The following is a 14,592-nucleotide window of genomic DNA, read 5'->3' on the forward strand; positions in this document are numbered from 1 at the left end:
AACGGTGGTAAATCCATGCTGCAGTGTAGCAGGGAGTCCCCAGGAGCAGTGAGATAAATGAAAGCACAAAGAAATGGAAAGATGTCTGAAGCATATTAAGCAGAAAAAAGCAAGGTACAGAATAATGTATATGATCCATTTTGTGGGAAATTGAATACAGACATTAATACATGCTTGTATTGCATATTTGGGAAGACAATATAAGCACCCTTTTAAATTTAAAATTTTAATATAAAATTTGAATTTTCAAAATTTGAAGAAGGAAGCACTATGAACAGGGATATTTCAAATTGTTTCACGCATAATCATCACATTTCTGGGTTGTTTATACGGTTGCCAGTCTTGGTAACAGAGTTCCTCCAGAGTCAAGTTTGACTCCATTTCTTGGGCAAGGAGAAGAAAAAGCCTTCTGGATGTCTCTACACACCAATCTAAGGACCAGCACAGAAGAGACACAACCAGCCATCGTGGAAGCTGTGCCTGTTGACGCTGCTCTATAGCTCATGTTGCTTAACCGACTGTCTTTAGCACGAGCTCCTCCAGGAAGAGCTACCAAGTTCAGCTCCAAACAGCCCTGGTTATCCCTTTCACATCTTCACAAAGGCCAGGGATGCGTGTTTATGCATGTGTGTGAATGAACATATATATGCACATGCACACATGGGGCAGGAGGCTATATGTGATTTCTCTTTTGCTGTTACTGCCTTGGGTAGAGCCCAGGAATAAGAGAAAGAAAAAAGAACCAGTTCCACTGTCACCAGCAAAAACCCTAATTGGTCAACTCAATACAGCAGGGGTGGAGAATGTCCAGCCCATCAGGCCATATAAGGTTCACAAAATCATTTGTTCTGTCCCTGCCAAGGCAATAGTATGTGGGACTTTAAATTCAATAAACCCACAGCAAGATGATTTTCAAGTTCATAATTTTGCATGGCCTTTAAATGATGTTATAAATATCCAAGTGGCTCTTAGCAGAAAAAGTTCTCCACCCATGCTAATGTCAGGATTGGCTCTTCCCACTGAAGTGAAGCAAGGCCCCTGCTCCCATTCACCTGCTCAGGAAGGGCAGCAGGGCAGGCTGTGCTAGTAGCAGCAGCTGTTGTGATAAGCTTTCAGTGTTAGCAGTCAAGGAGGGGATTTTGCCAGGACATGGCAAGTCAGAGAGAGAACAGTGCTTTGCCGCCAGTAAGATGCTTGCCAGCCTCTGTGGGGCTCTCCAGCCCATGCTTTCCCGGACCTCAAGAACCAGAGGCAAGGGACCAGTGCTGTGGTACAGCAGGCTAGGCCTCCACCTATGGTGCCAGCACGCCATATGGGCACCGAGTCAAGTCCCAGCTACTCCTTTTCCAATTCAGTTCTATGGTATGGCCTGGGAAAGCAGTGGGAGACGGCCCAAGTGCTTGGGGCCCTGCACCCACATGACATACTTGGAAGAAGCTCCTGGCTCCTGGCTTCAGACCCACCCAACTCCAGCTATTGCAGCCATATGGAGAGTGAACCACAGGATGGAAGACTTTTCTCTTGGTCTCTCCCTCTGTCTGTAATTCTGCCTTTCAAATAAATAAATAAAATCTTTATATTAAAAAAAAAAAAAGAATCAGAGGTGAGGGCCAGCACTGTGGTGTACGAGGCTAAGCCTCTACCTGTAGTGCTGGCATCCCATGTGGGCACCAGTTTGAGTCCTGGCTGCTCCTCTTCTGATCTATCTCTCTGCTAATGGCTTGGGAAATCAGTAGAAGATGGCCCAAGTGCTTGCATCCACGTGGGAGATCCAGAAGAAGCTCCTGGCTCCTGGCTTTGGATTAGCTAAACTCCAGCTGTTGCAGCTGTTTGGGGGAGTGAAACAGCAGATGGAAGACTTTTGTCTCTGTCTTTCCCTCTCTCTCTCTCTGTAACTCTTCCTCTCAAAAAAAAAAAAATTAAAAAAAAAAACAGGAGAAACAGCCCTTCCCTCAGCCTATGTTCCTACTCCAACCCCCCCAAAGGCATCCAGGTCAAAGGACCAGGACATATAACACTTCTAAAAGCTATAACCCACTGCTAAAATATTATTTTGGTGGTGGAGGGGGGAGTTGAGAGGAGGATAGTTAGCAACTAATTCACAAATATAAAGAAATCTAGAGAAGGAGCTGACGACCTCCACTCTTTGGACCCCACCCTGGTGCTTTCCTTCAGAGCACAAGCCTAGGCTCTGAGGTTCCCTACTCTGCTCTCAATCATTGTAGGGTGAAGAAACAGGCAGACATACTTAAAGCAGGTGTATGCTGAGCTAACCGACACAGAAGTCAGCAAACCAAGCTTGCAGCACCTGGAAAATGATAGCATACTGTAGTCTACATAGTCCTCCAATAGCACTTCTGAAAGAAAGGAAGAGAAACCATGGTACCCTTTGCTGTTTTTGTTTTAACTTCTGGAGTCCCATACTTTCTAACACTCTAGCACTCCCATAACCAACAACCTTGAATTGAGTCATTAGGAGTGGTTTCAAGCCTTATCACAAAAACCACCCCACACAGCAGCTCTTCCACTATCTGATACATACACAATTTAAGGAGTTTTAAGAAAAACAACAAATTCAGGTCCCATGCATTCAGAATTAGTGATCATGCAAATTACCCTTCAAACTTTAGTCTGAATCAACTGTGGCCTGCTACACAACTGAAAAGACCAGAGATGGATAATTTAATCCAGTAAAAATGATCAACCATCTTCACAAGCTTCAACAGCATCGTCTTGTACGTAATTTGCATTATGAAGGTAAGAATCAAAGTCTTTTCTGTTTATAGCACCAGTCCATCAAGACTAGCCATAATTAGCAAGGACTGATAATATATGCTACTAATATACTGTCCTTCATTTCAGAGAGCTCATCGGTCAATTTCTTTCTAGCTGATCTTCCTCATAATTGGTGTTTCCCTCTGCACACAGCAAGATGTCGAAAGGTGCTTACCAGAGGCAGGCGTTATGGCACAGCAAGTTAACCTGCCACTTGGATACCTGGTATTCCTTACTGGAGGGCCTAGGATCCAGTCCCACTTCTGTTTCTGACCCACCTGGGAGGCAGCAAATGATAGGTCAAATACTTGAGTCCCTGCCACCTACCTGGGAGACCTGGAAGGAGCTCTGGTTGCTGAGTCCCGCCTAGCCTGCCGCTGGTATTGCAGGCATTTGGGGAGTGAACCAGCAGATGAAAGACTGGTATCTCTCTTCCTGCCTCCCTCTCTCTCCAGCTCTGCCTTTCAAGTAAATAAAATATTTTTTTAAAGAAAGGTGCTTACCTCAGAGTCCTTTGCCTGCTGATTACGAATGACTATCAGATTGTACAGGATTCTGTCATCGTCAGCCTCTGTGTGGGACACGTCATGAGGCAGACTCCATAAGTTCTTTTCATCATCCCTTGCCAGAGTTGCTCCAAATGAGGAATACGGATTGTTGCCACTGTGGGATCAAAGGGAGGAGGCAGGTTTTGTAATATATACATATGCAATATATTATACATCCCATGTATGCAACATGCCATATAAATTAAAAATACCTGCAATATGCTATCTAACATAGTATGTAAATACCAGGGTACTTCAAAAAGTTTGTGAAAAAATGAATTAAAAGGTAAGTTTATTTGGGTCAAAACATTTTTGAAATCCATGCACAGTTTATTCATAATATGGATTTCCATGAACTTTCTGAAGACCACCTCCCCATAATTAAACATAATGCAAGAGCACAGTATAATCAAGCGGCAAAACAAGGTCAGTTTTTTTTTTATTTAGTGAATATAAATTTCCAAAGTACAGCTTATGGATTACAAAGGCTTCCCTCCCCCCAACAACTCCCCCCCCCACAACCCTCCCCTTTCCCACTCGCTCTCTCCTTCCATTCCCATCAAGATTCATTTTCAATTCTCTTTATATATAGAAAATCAGTTTAGTATATATATAGATTTCAACAGTTTGCCCTCCCATAGCAACACAAAGTGAAAAAAATACTGTTGGAGTACTAGTTATAGCATTAAATAACAGTGTACATCACATTAATGACTGAGATTCTGCAAAATAATTTTTAAAAAAAGATTGATTATTTTTCTATGTAATTTCCAATTTAAAAAACCAAGGTTTTTTTTTTTTCATTTTCAATTATCTTTATATACAGGAGATCACTTCAGTATATACTAAGTAAAGATTTCATCAGTTTGCACCCACACATAACCACAAAGTGTAAGAATATTGTTTTAGTACTAGCTATATCATTACTTCACCTTCAACAACCTATTAAGGACAGATCCCACATGGGACGTAAGTACACAGTGACTCCTGATGTTGTTTTAACAATTTAACACTCTTGTTTATGGCGTCAGTAATCTCCCTAGGCTCTAGCCATGAGTTGCCGAGGCTATGGAAGCCTTTAGGGTTCGCCGTCTTCGATCCCATTCCGACAAGGCCATAGTCAAAGTGGAAGTTCTCTCCTCCCTTCAGAGAAAGGCACCTCCTACTTTGATGGCCCCGTTCTTTCCACTGGGATCACACTCGCTGAGATTCTTCATTTAGGTCTTCTTCTTCTTCATATTTTTTTTTTCCCCAGCGTGTCTTGGCTTTCCATGCCTAAAATACTCTCATAGGTTCTTCAGCCAGATCCAATTGCCTTAAGGGCCGATTCTGAGGCCAGAGTGCTATTTAGGACATCTGTCATTCTATGAGTCTGCTGTGTCTCCCCCTTCCCATGTTGGATCCTTCTCTCCCTTTTTTTTTTTTAATCAGTTAGTATTAGCAGACATTAATCTTGCTTGTGTGATCCCTTTGACTCTTAGGCCTATCAGTGTGATCAGTTGTGAACTGAAATTGATCACCTGGGCTGGTGAGATGGCATTGGTACATGCCACCAAAAACAAGGTCAGTTTTAAAAGAGGATGAAACAGATATGAGCAGGTCCCTGGGCAGAGTTAACTACTAAAGTTAATCATAAAACTCAGCACTGAGGACCCCAGTAGCTAAGGCAAAGAAAAAAAAAAAGGCAATCCACAGGGTGGGAGAGGGTTGAATTCCCAGGACTAAAAGAAGGCAATGAACAGGAAGAGCACAGGAAACACAGTGGAGCACAGTGTTGTGTAATAGCTAGCAAAGAAACCAAAGTAATAAACATACATATTCAAATTTTCACTCTGCAATGCAGGAATTTCTGTGGCTCTGTTTTAGACATTCATTTTATGATTTATTCTTTATAAGGTGGTACCCATCGAGGACATGACCACACACAGCCCCAGCTAACTTCTGTTGGGCAGGACAAGTGGGCACATGCTAGGGCTACTCACATCACCTAATAATATGTATGAACCACTGACTACACATTAATCACAGGGCTCAATAAAACTCACAGAAAAACAGACACAGCTTCTGTTCTTGGCCCTCATTGGAGGTTCACATGGGAATCATATTCGTGAATGACCACATGACTACATAATTAAAACCTGTGATGAGTGCTGAAAAGGTGGGGTCAAGGTGCTGTAAGGGCAAATGCAAGGTACAGATGGAAAATCCTCATGGAGATGGGCATCAGGTGGGCACTGGGGTTAAGGGGGTATTTGAGCTTTAAGTTGAAAGTAAGAACAGGGGAGAGGGGCCAGCACTGGGGCACAGTGGACTCAGTCTCTGCCTGCACCCCATATGAGTGCCGCTTCAAGTCCTGGCCACTCTGCTTCTGATCTAGCTCCCAGCTAATGGGCCTGGGAAAGCAGCAGAAGATGGTCCAAGAATTTGGGCCCCTATACCCACATGAGATACCCAGATGTAATTCTAGGCTCCTGGCTTCACCCTGGTCCAGTCACAGTCATTGCAGTCATTTGGTGAATGAACCAGCAGAGGAAGGATACCTCTATTTCTCTCTCCAATTCTGCCTTTCAAGTAAATAAATAAGTAGATATATGAATCTTTAAAAACAAAAAGAACAAGGAAACAGCATGTTCAAAGTCCCAGAGTGGGAGGCAATCAGGGGCATGCATTCAAAAAAGAGGGCACTGGACAGAGAAAGAGAAGCTAGGATGGGAGGTGGCTTGGGCTGGATGCTTTCTCACATTCTTCTATCCTGGTCCTGCTTGTTAAAAGCAACACAAGATCTGGAAGGGTTTGAGCAAGACTGTGATGTGACACCAACAGTATCACATCTTTAAGTCTTCCACCTGATTAGAGGGTGAAGAACACTACAGAGGGGTCAGGAGTAGGTGTGGGAGGGTCATTAAGATGCAGTTGAAGTTACTCAGGTGAGAGATGAGAGGCATCAGGATGGGAATGGCAGCACAGAGCTAAAGAGACTAGAAGATAAAACCAGTGTTTTGTGATATGCTAGAGGAGGGTAGAGCAAGGATAGGGTGGTAGGAGGATCCAAAGATCACTGGGAGCTCTCAGGCTTACTCACTTGGACAGGGAATGATGCCGTTCTTTGGGACACAGCTAGACAGTCCCAAGGCCATGGCTGCTAAAACACCGGCAGGTGTGACATGAGGGAACGGCAAGTGAGGACAGGCAGAAGACACTCAGATGGACATGGACACCTGGGAACCTGGACAGACCTGGGAAGGAGCAATGGGAATGACTGACAGCTGAGCTGAAGGTAAATGTCAAGATTCCAACAAGCATAAGAAATTAGCTCTAAGGGAAATCTCAAAAGCCAGCAAGCAACACGTCAATCACCAGTGGAGCAGCAGGAACCACCCAGCAAGGGACAGTTCTAGGTCAGGCTGCCAACCAAGGCCTCAGACTTGGGAAAGACAATCTGGGCCACTCAAGAAAACTGGGGTAAAAGGTGGGGACAGGATGTCAGAAGCAAGGCTGGCAGGAAGCCAGCCACCTGAGTGAGCACGGGGCTCAGAGACAGGGTCCTGACAGCACTCCTGAAACATCTCTGGCTGTAGGTCAGAAGGTGAGTCTGTGGACTGGACAGAGCAATCAGTACTATGGGAAAGGAGCCACTCATAGGCAGTGAGACACAGCTCAACCATGCTGTTCACAGACCTGCCCCATTGTTACTCACCCAGACTGATAACATCCACAAAGGCTGGAACACAGAGCCCTACAGCCTGGCTCCTTTTAAGACATCATAGCACCTGCGTTAGAGTCCTGGCTCCACTTCAGATTTCTAGCTTCCTGCTATTGTGCATCCCAAGAAGCAGCAGGTGCAGTAGTTGAGTCCCTGACACCCACATGGCAGACCCAGACTGAGTGTCTTGTTCCTGGTTTCAACCTGGCAGTCCCATCCATTGTAGGCATTTGTGGAGTGAATCAGTGGATGGAAAATCTGTTTCTCCTCCGAATAAATAAAAATAATTATATAAAATAAAGGGGAGGCAAATGATGCCTTGATGTCCTGTCCATGCTTGCTTTAAGAAGCTTATCAAGGGGTCGCCACCTGCAGTGCGGGCATCCCATATAGGTGCCGGTTCTTGTCCCGGCTGCTCCACATCTGATCCAGCTCTCTGCTATGGCCTGGGAAAGTAGTAGAAGATGGCCCAAATGTTTGGATCTCTGCATCTGCATGGGAGACCCAGAAGAAGCTCCTGGCTCCTGGCTTTGGATTGGCACAGCTCTGGCCCTTGCAGCCACTGGGTAGTGAACTATCCAATGAAAGATCTCTCTCTCTTTCTCTCTCTCTCTCTGCCTCTGCCTCTATGTAACTCTGTCTTTCAAGTAAGTAGATAAATAATAAATAAATAAATACTTATCAAAGCGAGTGCTGTGGTGTAGTAGGTTAGACCTCCACCTGTGCCACTGGCATCCCATATTGCTGCTGGTTTGTGTCCCAGCTGCTCCTCTGCTGATCCAGCTCTCTGCTAATGGCCTGGAAAGCAGTGGAAAATGGCCCAAGTGCTTGGGCCCCTGCACCCACATGGGAGACCTGGAAGAAGCTCCCGGCTCCTGGCTTTGGATCGGATCGGCTTAGCTCCAACCGTTAATGGCCATTGGGGAGTGAATCAGCACATGAAAGACCTCTCTCTGTCTCTCCCTCTGTCTCTCAAATAAAATAAATAAAAAAAAAAAAACTTTTGAAAAAAAGCTTACCAAATTAATTCATTCAGCTGTTTGTATATTCAACATACAATGGACACCTGCTACATACTAGGTATCGGGTGTGTTCTTGATGGACATGATGTTTCCAGAAACAACTCTGGATAAAGAAGGAACAAGGAAGTGGCTTAGAGGAGGGTGTGGTTTTCATGCCCTGCTCTTTGAGGTCCTAGTGGCAGGGGCCTTGGGGTCACTGCAGGCAGGAGTGGAGGAGGAGATGGGCAGGGTTCCCCTGGCAGAGACAGAAAGAAGCCCACAAACCAACCACAACCAGAGCAGTGATGCTGCTCTACTCCACTCAGTGAGAGCTTCAAGATTTCTTCAGGCACAGGAAAACTTTGGTTCTGTTGCTATACAAACGTGAGGGTACTCAACATGTAGACAAAAATGGAATTAAAAATAAGCTTATTTTGGTGCAAAAAAGTTCAAATCAGCACATAGCTTTTTCACAATACACATTGTTCAAGGATTCTGTGAAGAACCCTCATAAATATGTAATTTTAAATGCTTTGAAACGGTGGTTGAGATGCAAGCAAACAGGGTGTGAACCAGGGGAATAGCAGTGATGCTGGAAATGAAGGGGCTGATCCCAGCAGCACTGGAGAAGGGTCCACACAGGTGCATGAGAGGGGTGACGTATACAGGTGACGTCTTCAGCTGAGACACAAAGGGTAGAAACCCCAGCTGACCTTGTGAGCCTGCAGAGCAATCAGGGAGATGTCAGAGGTCTGGGGTTAGGAGTGAGGGCCGGGCAGAGATCTGGAAGCAGCAGAAATGCACATCCATTTCATGTCAGCACAGAAGCCATGGGATCAGAGGAATGGTCTAGGAAAGGGGAGTGGGGCACTGGAGAGAGCAGGAAGCCCAAGGAGAGGGGCAAAGAGAAGTTTCACAGAGCAGATAGACTCTGGGTAAGTATTGATAAAAGAATATCACTGACTCCAATTTCTCTTTGGCTAAGTAGCTCTTATATTCAATGACAAGCCTCCATAGCATTGTGTGAGCACATAGCCAGTGCTTGAATCAAGGGTTCCTGCATCCCACCCCTCGTGTTATTCAACCACCAGAGGTAGGAAGGGTGCAGGGTGTTATCCCACTTAGTAGAGAAGCAAGAATGCTGAGTTGCTCTACTCTCCACTGGCCAGAGGGCCCAGGGCCCATTGACAATCCACCCAGAACCAAGTCCCTACTGGGGAGTCTCTTGACTCTGAAGCCACATGCTGTCACTGGTAGGATGCACCTCCAGATGGAGCCAGCTCAGGTATGGGCTGCAGGTGTGGATGTTCTCTGCTCAAACTGAGACCACACCCCAATAATCAGGACCCCACCTCTCGTTTGTCTTCCTGAGCTCAAAGTGTCCTTGCCCTTGCTTGCCATTTATCAAAAAGAATTCATTAAACTGAGAGTTGTATAGCTGGCCTGACAAGAAGTCTTGACTTCCACTCAAGAAGTCCTTTGCTTTTCCAATTAAGCCCTGTTGGCCAGTATTATCTGGAGGGGTTTGTGTGGGGGAATTCCAGATCCAGGGAGGGAAATTCCAATCTGGGGCCAAAGGTAACTACTACTACTACATATAACCCCCTCAGACCAGCCAAAGCCCACCTGGCCATCATAAAAATTCCCTAAAGAGCATAGCATCACCAACCAATCAAAGGAAGCCCACAGGCACTACTAGCCAACCAGGAATTTCAACACAAGCTGATCATGCTCTTCTCAGCCCCAATTTCAATCTATAAGAACCTTCACCTCTAACTCCTCAGGGAGCCAGGGAATTAAGCACAGCTGTCTGGTTCCTTGCTGTGTACTTTGCAATAAAAACTTTCTTCCAATACCCCAATGTCAATAATTGGCTTTCTGTGCATCAAGCAAGCAGACCCAGGTTTGGGGGTTTATAGCAACACCTCAGCTAGTTTGGGGGTTGTTCAGCAACAAAACCAGAGAATCTTCTTCAGACTTCTCCCAGGGAGATGACTCCTTGTGTCATCCAGGACTGGCACATTCACCAGGAGCTGCACCCTGCACTGTGAATGCCACCACTGTAAATGCATCTTGGGGCCACTGAGACCCTAGTGCCTTCCTGACACTGCTCTTTCACGGGCTCTCAATCGGCCTCAACAGGTTGATCACATTCCTTAAGGGCAGCTACTGCATTGAGTACTTCTTCTAAGCCCCATGGGGCCTCGGAAGGCTCCAGCACAAAGCAGTTGCATTAAAAATTCTTGGTGAATGAAGCAAACTAAGATATAGACATAATGCATTGTCACCCTTTCTAAAACTTCCATAAAGCAGGTTTGGAAATCAGCCAGCAGTTATCTGAGTCATCAGTAAAAATCATATGAATTATCGAGCTCCCTGTTGCTTTCCTAAGCCACAGCTTCCTTTCCTGTTTTAAGATAGTGACAGCTTGGGCTGGCGTTGTGGTGCAGTCAGTTAAGCTGGGGCCTACAGTGCCAGCATCCCATAAGAGTGCCAAATCAAGTCCCAGCTGCTTCTGATCCAGCTCCTATCAATGTGCCTGGGAAAGCAGTCGAAGATGCCCAAGTGCCTGGACCCCTGCACCCACATAGGAGACCTAGAAGAAAGCTCCTGGCTTTGCCTGGCCCAGCCCCAGCCATTGTGGCCATTTAGGGAGTAAACCAGCAGACGGATGGAAGATCTATCTGTCTCTCCTACACTCTGTAACTCTCTTTCAAATAAACTAATTAATTATAAAAAATAAAACGATCGCAGCTGCCTCCCCAGCCAGCCCCCAACCCTCTCACTATCTCTTTTACCTCTCCTGTCTCTACACTCTCTTCATCTCTTCCCTCTCTCCTCTCTGCTGTTCTGTCTCTCTAGCTGTCTCTGTGTCTGTGTTGCTTTTTCCTTTCTCTCCTCCCCTCCCTCTCTCCTCTCCAGCTCTCCCCCACACCCTCACCCCAAGCATTACTCTGGCCAACTTGAAACACCAGCCACCCATCCTTAACCTACAAACTCAGCAATGCTCTACAGGAAGACCAAGCTCAGCCTGTTTAGAAGAGCTCATGTCCCAAGATACACAAGTGCCTCCTGAGTTCTGCTCAGAGCCCTGCCCTAATTAGGAGCAGCCTTCCCCAGGTGCCCTGGGAAGAGCCTCCAACTGCCTAGTCACCGATACCCCGGGGACAATGTAAAACAGCACAGAGAATCAACAGCTGCTACACAGGCCCAGCAGGGACCCTCACCAGCCGTGTCTGCTTGCGAACTTCTGCCACCTTCCCAAGCCCCCATCTGGCCTGCTCTTGGCTACTGTGCAGCCTCCTTCACACTGCCCCATCCGCCTCCACCTGAACCTCATTCCTGCCATGTTCTTCTTCAGCAGTTAGAAGTCAGCTTTCTTTGCAGTATAGGAAAGATGGGGTCCTATTGTTAAATAACTAGTACTCCAACAGTATTTTTTTTTTCACTTTGTGTTGCTATATGGGGGCAAACTGTTGAAATCGTTACCTAATATATACTAAACTGATCTTCTGTATAAAAAAATAATAATAATTAAATTAAAAAAAAAAAACTATTACGGGTGAAAAATCAACGAGGGCACAAGCTCATTCAGCAGTAGCAGAAGCACCTGCCAGGGCTCACGCATGGGACCCCGGCTGGGTCTGCAATCAGTATGCCAGTCCCTGCTGCGACTACTCCTGCACCACTACCCAGTTAAGGTACTGATCCACTTTAAGACTTTGTACCTTTAGGGCAGAAAGACCTGAAAACAGAAATAAGCCTAAAGCAAACAGCCAAAGGGGAAGCAGCCTGGGAGCCTCTGTGTACCCCAGGCAGAGAAGGGCTCTGGGGTGTGCTTAAAGAGAATTCCATGCAAAGGCCCTGAGGTCTGGGCCTGAGAAGCCCTGGGAGGATGGATGGTGGCTGTGGATCAGGAGTCTTCCTTTCTCTCCTTCCCCCATATGATGACTTCTGTGAGGTTCCAAAGAAAGTGAGAGTGGATGCTTTGCCCCTGGCCACCATCTGCCGATGATAAATATTTTACTAACTTCAGGCCTTTGAGAGTAGCTCTAATGTTACACAGCAAGCAGCTGCTGCTTCCACTCCCGCACATGGGATGAGAAAAGCCTCAGGTTTCCCTCACTCGCCCCAGGGGCACAAGAGCCGATCAGATCCACCAAGTCTTCTTTCAACTGCGGCCTGAGGATATGGCTGCCAAGTGCAAGTCAGCATGGAAGCTTTTTACCAAGACTCCCCCGGATTCCTCCCCACAAACACGGGCCCACAACACACCGGGCACACAGGCTGGCTGCCCACACTAGTGGTCCCAGTGACCTTACTGCCCTGCCCACAGGATATGTGTCAGCTGTCACCTGTTTAAGACTGAAGCATTGAAAATATAAAATCTCCAGTAAAGAGTCACCAAAGGGCTAGAAAAACAAACCCAAGAGGCTGTCCTGTCCAACCACTACACTCCTCAAGGCCTCCTGTTCTGACTCCCCAAGAGGAGCTGGCTGGCCTGCTGGCCCAGGCTGCCAGCCCTTTCCCCTCTCCCTCCATTCAAACCTCCCTGAGAAGGAGCAGGTGAACCTAAGGTCCTTTATCCCCTCCCTCCCCTCTCCTCCGCCTCTTCTTTCCTTCATTCCTTCTTCTTTCTGCCTTCCCCCTTCTCCCTCTCCATCTCTCCCTTTCTTCCCTTCTTTCTCTCTTTACTGCTTCCAGGACAGATACTCTGGCTGCTCTCTCATCCAGCTGATTTACTTAAATCTCCAGTCTTTCTCCCCGAGGTCAAACATTGTTCCACTGATTCCGGAGCTCTGCCCAGCACTTAACCACCTGGCTTGCGACTTCCCCCAACACCACAGAAGTGACCCTCTCAACATGCAGGCAGGAAAACGCTGGGCACCCCTTTCCTGGTAGTCCTCCATGATATGTCGCTACGTCTTGGGCTTACCTTCCTCGAAGCTGCAGCAGAGCCCTGGGTGACCTGGTTGTGTGGCCCTGCATCCTCCTCTCCAGGCTTGGGATGGTCCCTTACCAAACCCCAGTGGAGCAGGCAAGGCAAATTTCTTTTCATCTCTCCCCCTGGGGAAATGCATGGGCTCTGCTTATGCTCACGCCCCATCATCCGTGCCTTTAAATAGCATCCACTTGAGAAAGAGTCCCAACTCCTGATCTGGATCCCCAGCTCGGATGTCTCCCCCAGTGTCAGGCTTTCCATCTTCACTTGGATGCCTAATAGACAGCACAGGCTCAACATGATCCAAACCACGCACCCAATCCGCCCTGACCAGCAGAAGGCAGTGAGCCATGACCTTGAAGTCATCTTGCCTCTGTGTCTACAAGCACATCAAACTCTTAACACATTTTAGCTGTTGCAACTTATGAAAGTCAGGCTTCCAGTCTTGTGGGAGGAAGCAGATGACAAACGCATATTTATGTCATATGATACCAGGACCATGAAGAAATCCACAGTGAATAAGGGGCAGGCTGAGGGGCAGAGCTTCCTGTTCCACAGAGGGCACTCCGGCAAGAACTTTCTGCTAAAACTACTGTGTGCAGAGAGCTGAACCAAAGTGTGAGTTGTCCATGCAGATAACAACATTCCAGGCAAGGAAGTTAGGAAGTGCAAAGGCTCCAAGGCAGACGTATATTTGGCATATCCAAGGAAATAGAAGGAGAGCAGCGGGGCTGAAGGAGGAACAATTTCACTTTTTTTTTTTTCTTTAAAATCTAAACCATGCTACATAGCACCAAATTGGAAATCACACAATAGCAAAATGTATAAGCAAAGTAGAATATAGGAGCCGGCACTGTGGTGTAGCAGTTTAGGCTGCCGCCTGCAGTGCCGGCATCCCATATGGGTGCCAGTTCGAGACTTGGCTGCTCCTCTTCCAATCCAGCTCTCTGGTATGGCCTGGGAAAGCAGTGGAAGATGACCCAAGTCCTTGGGCCCCTGCACTCATGTGGAAGACCCAGAAGAAGATCCTGGCTCCTGGCTTCAGATTGGCACAGCTCCAACTGTTGCGGTCAATTGGGGAGTGAACCAGTGAATTAAAGACCTCTCTCTCTCTCTCTCTGCGCCTGCCTCTCCTTCTCTCTCTGTGTAACTATGATTTCAAATAAATAATCTTTAAAAAAAAAAAGTAGAATATATAAGGGCCCTTCAAAAAGTTCATGATAAAGAGATATTTTTTTTAAAAGCTAGGTATAGATTTCAAGATGGTTTAGGGGCCAAAATAAACTTATCTTTGATTCCATTTTCTTTGGACTTTCTGAAATCCCCTCAGGGAAGGGATGAAGGAAATGGAACACACTATAAAGCAATGAGAACCCCTGGCTGAGCGCCACATGACAGCATGGATGTGTCTATCAAGCTAAGCCAATGAAATGAGTCACACAAGAACACAGTTTGACCCCATTTATGTAAAGTTCAAGAGCAGGTAAAACTAAAGTACATCTTTTTTTTTTACTGTATTTGTTTTCATCTATTTGAAAGGCAGATAGAGAGAGAGAGAGAGAGAGACAGCTTCTAGTTCATTCCACAAATGCCCATAACAGCCAGTGCTGGGCCAGGCTGAAG

The 14,592-nt window shown here is 46.4% G+C and overlaps 1 protein-coding gene across 1 annotated transcript in view; it reads right to left on the bottom strand.

Annotated features, from left to right (window-relative positions):
- The window catches only part of MREG (melanoregulin), a 64,495-nt gene that overhangs the window by 38,801 nt on the left and 11,102 nt on the right, over window positions 1-14,592 (bottom strand). The window contains exon 2 of the mRNA XM_062201849.1: window positions 3,279-3,438. Coding sequence (XP_062057833.1) covers window positions 3,279-3,438 — 160 coding nt within the window. The remainder of the gene's footprint in view (window positions 1-3,278; window positions 3,439-14,592) is intronic.

Source organism: Lepus europaeus, chromosome 1 (genome assembly GCF_033115175.1).
Source record: "Lepus europaeus isolate LE1 chromosome 1, mLepTim1.pri, whole genome shotgun sequence".
Taxonomy (NCBI): domain Eukaryota; kingdom Metazoa; phylum Chordata; class Mammalia; order Lagomorpha; family Leporidae; genus Lepus; species Lepus europaeus.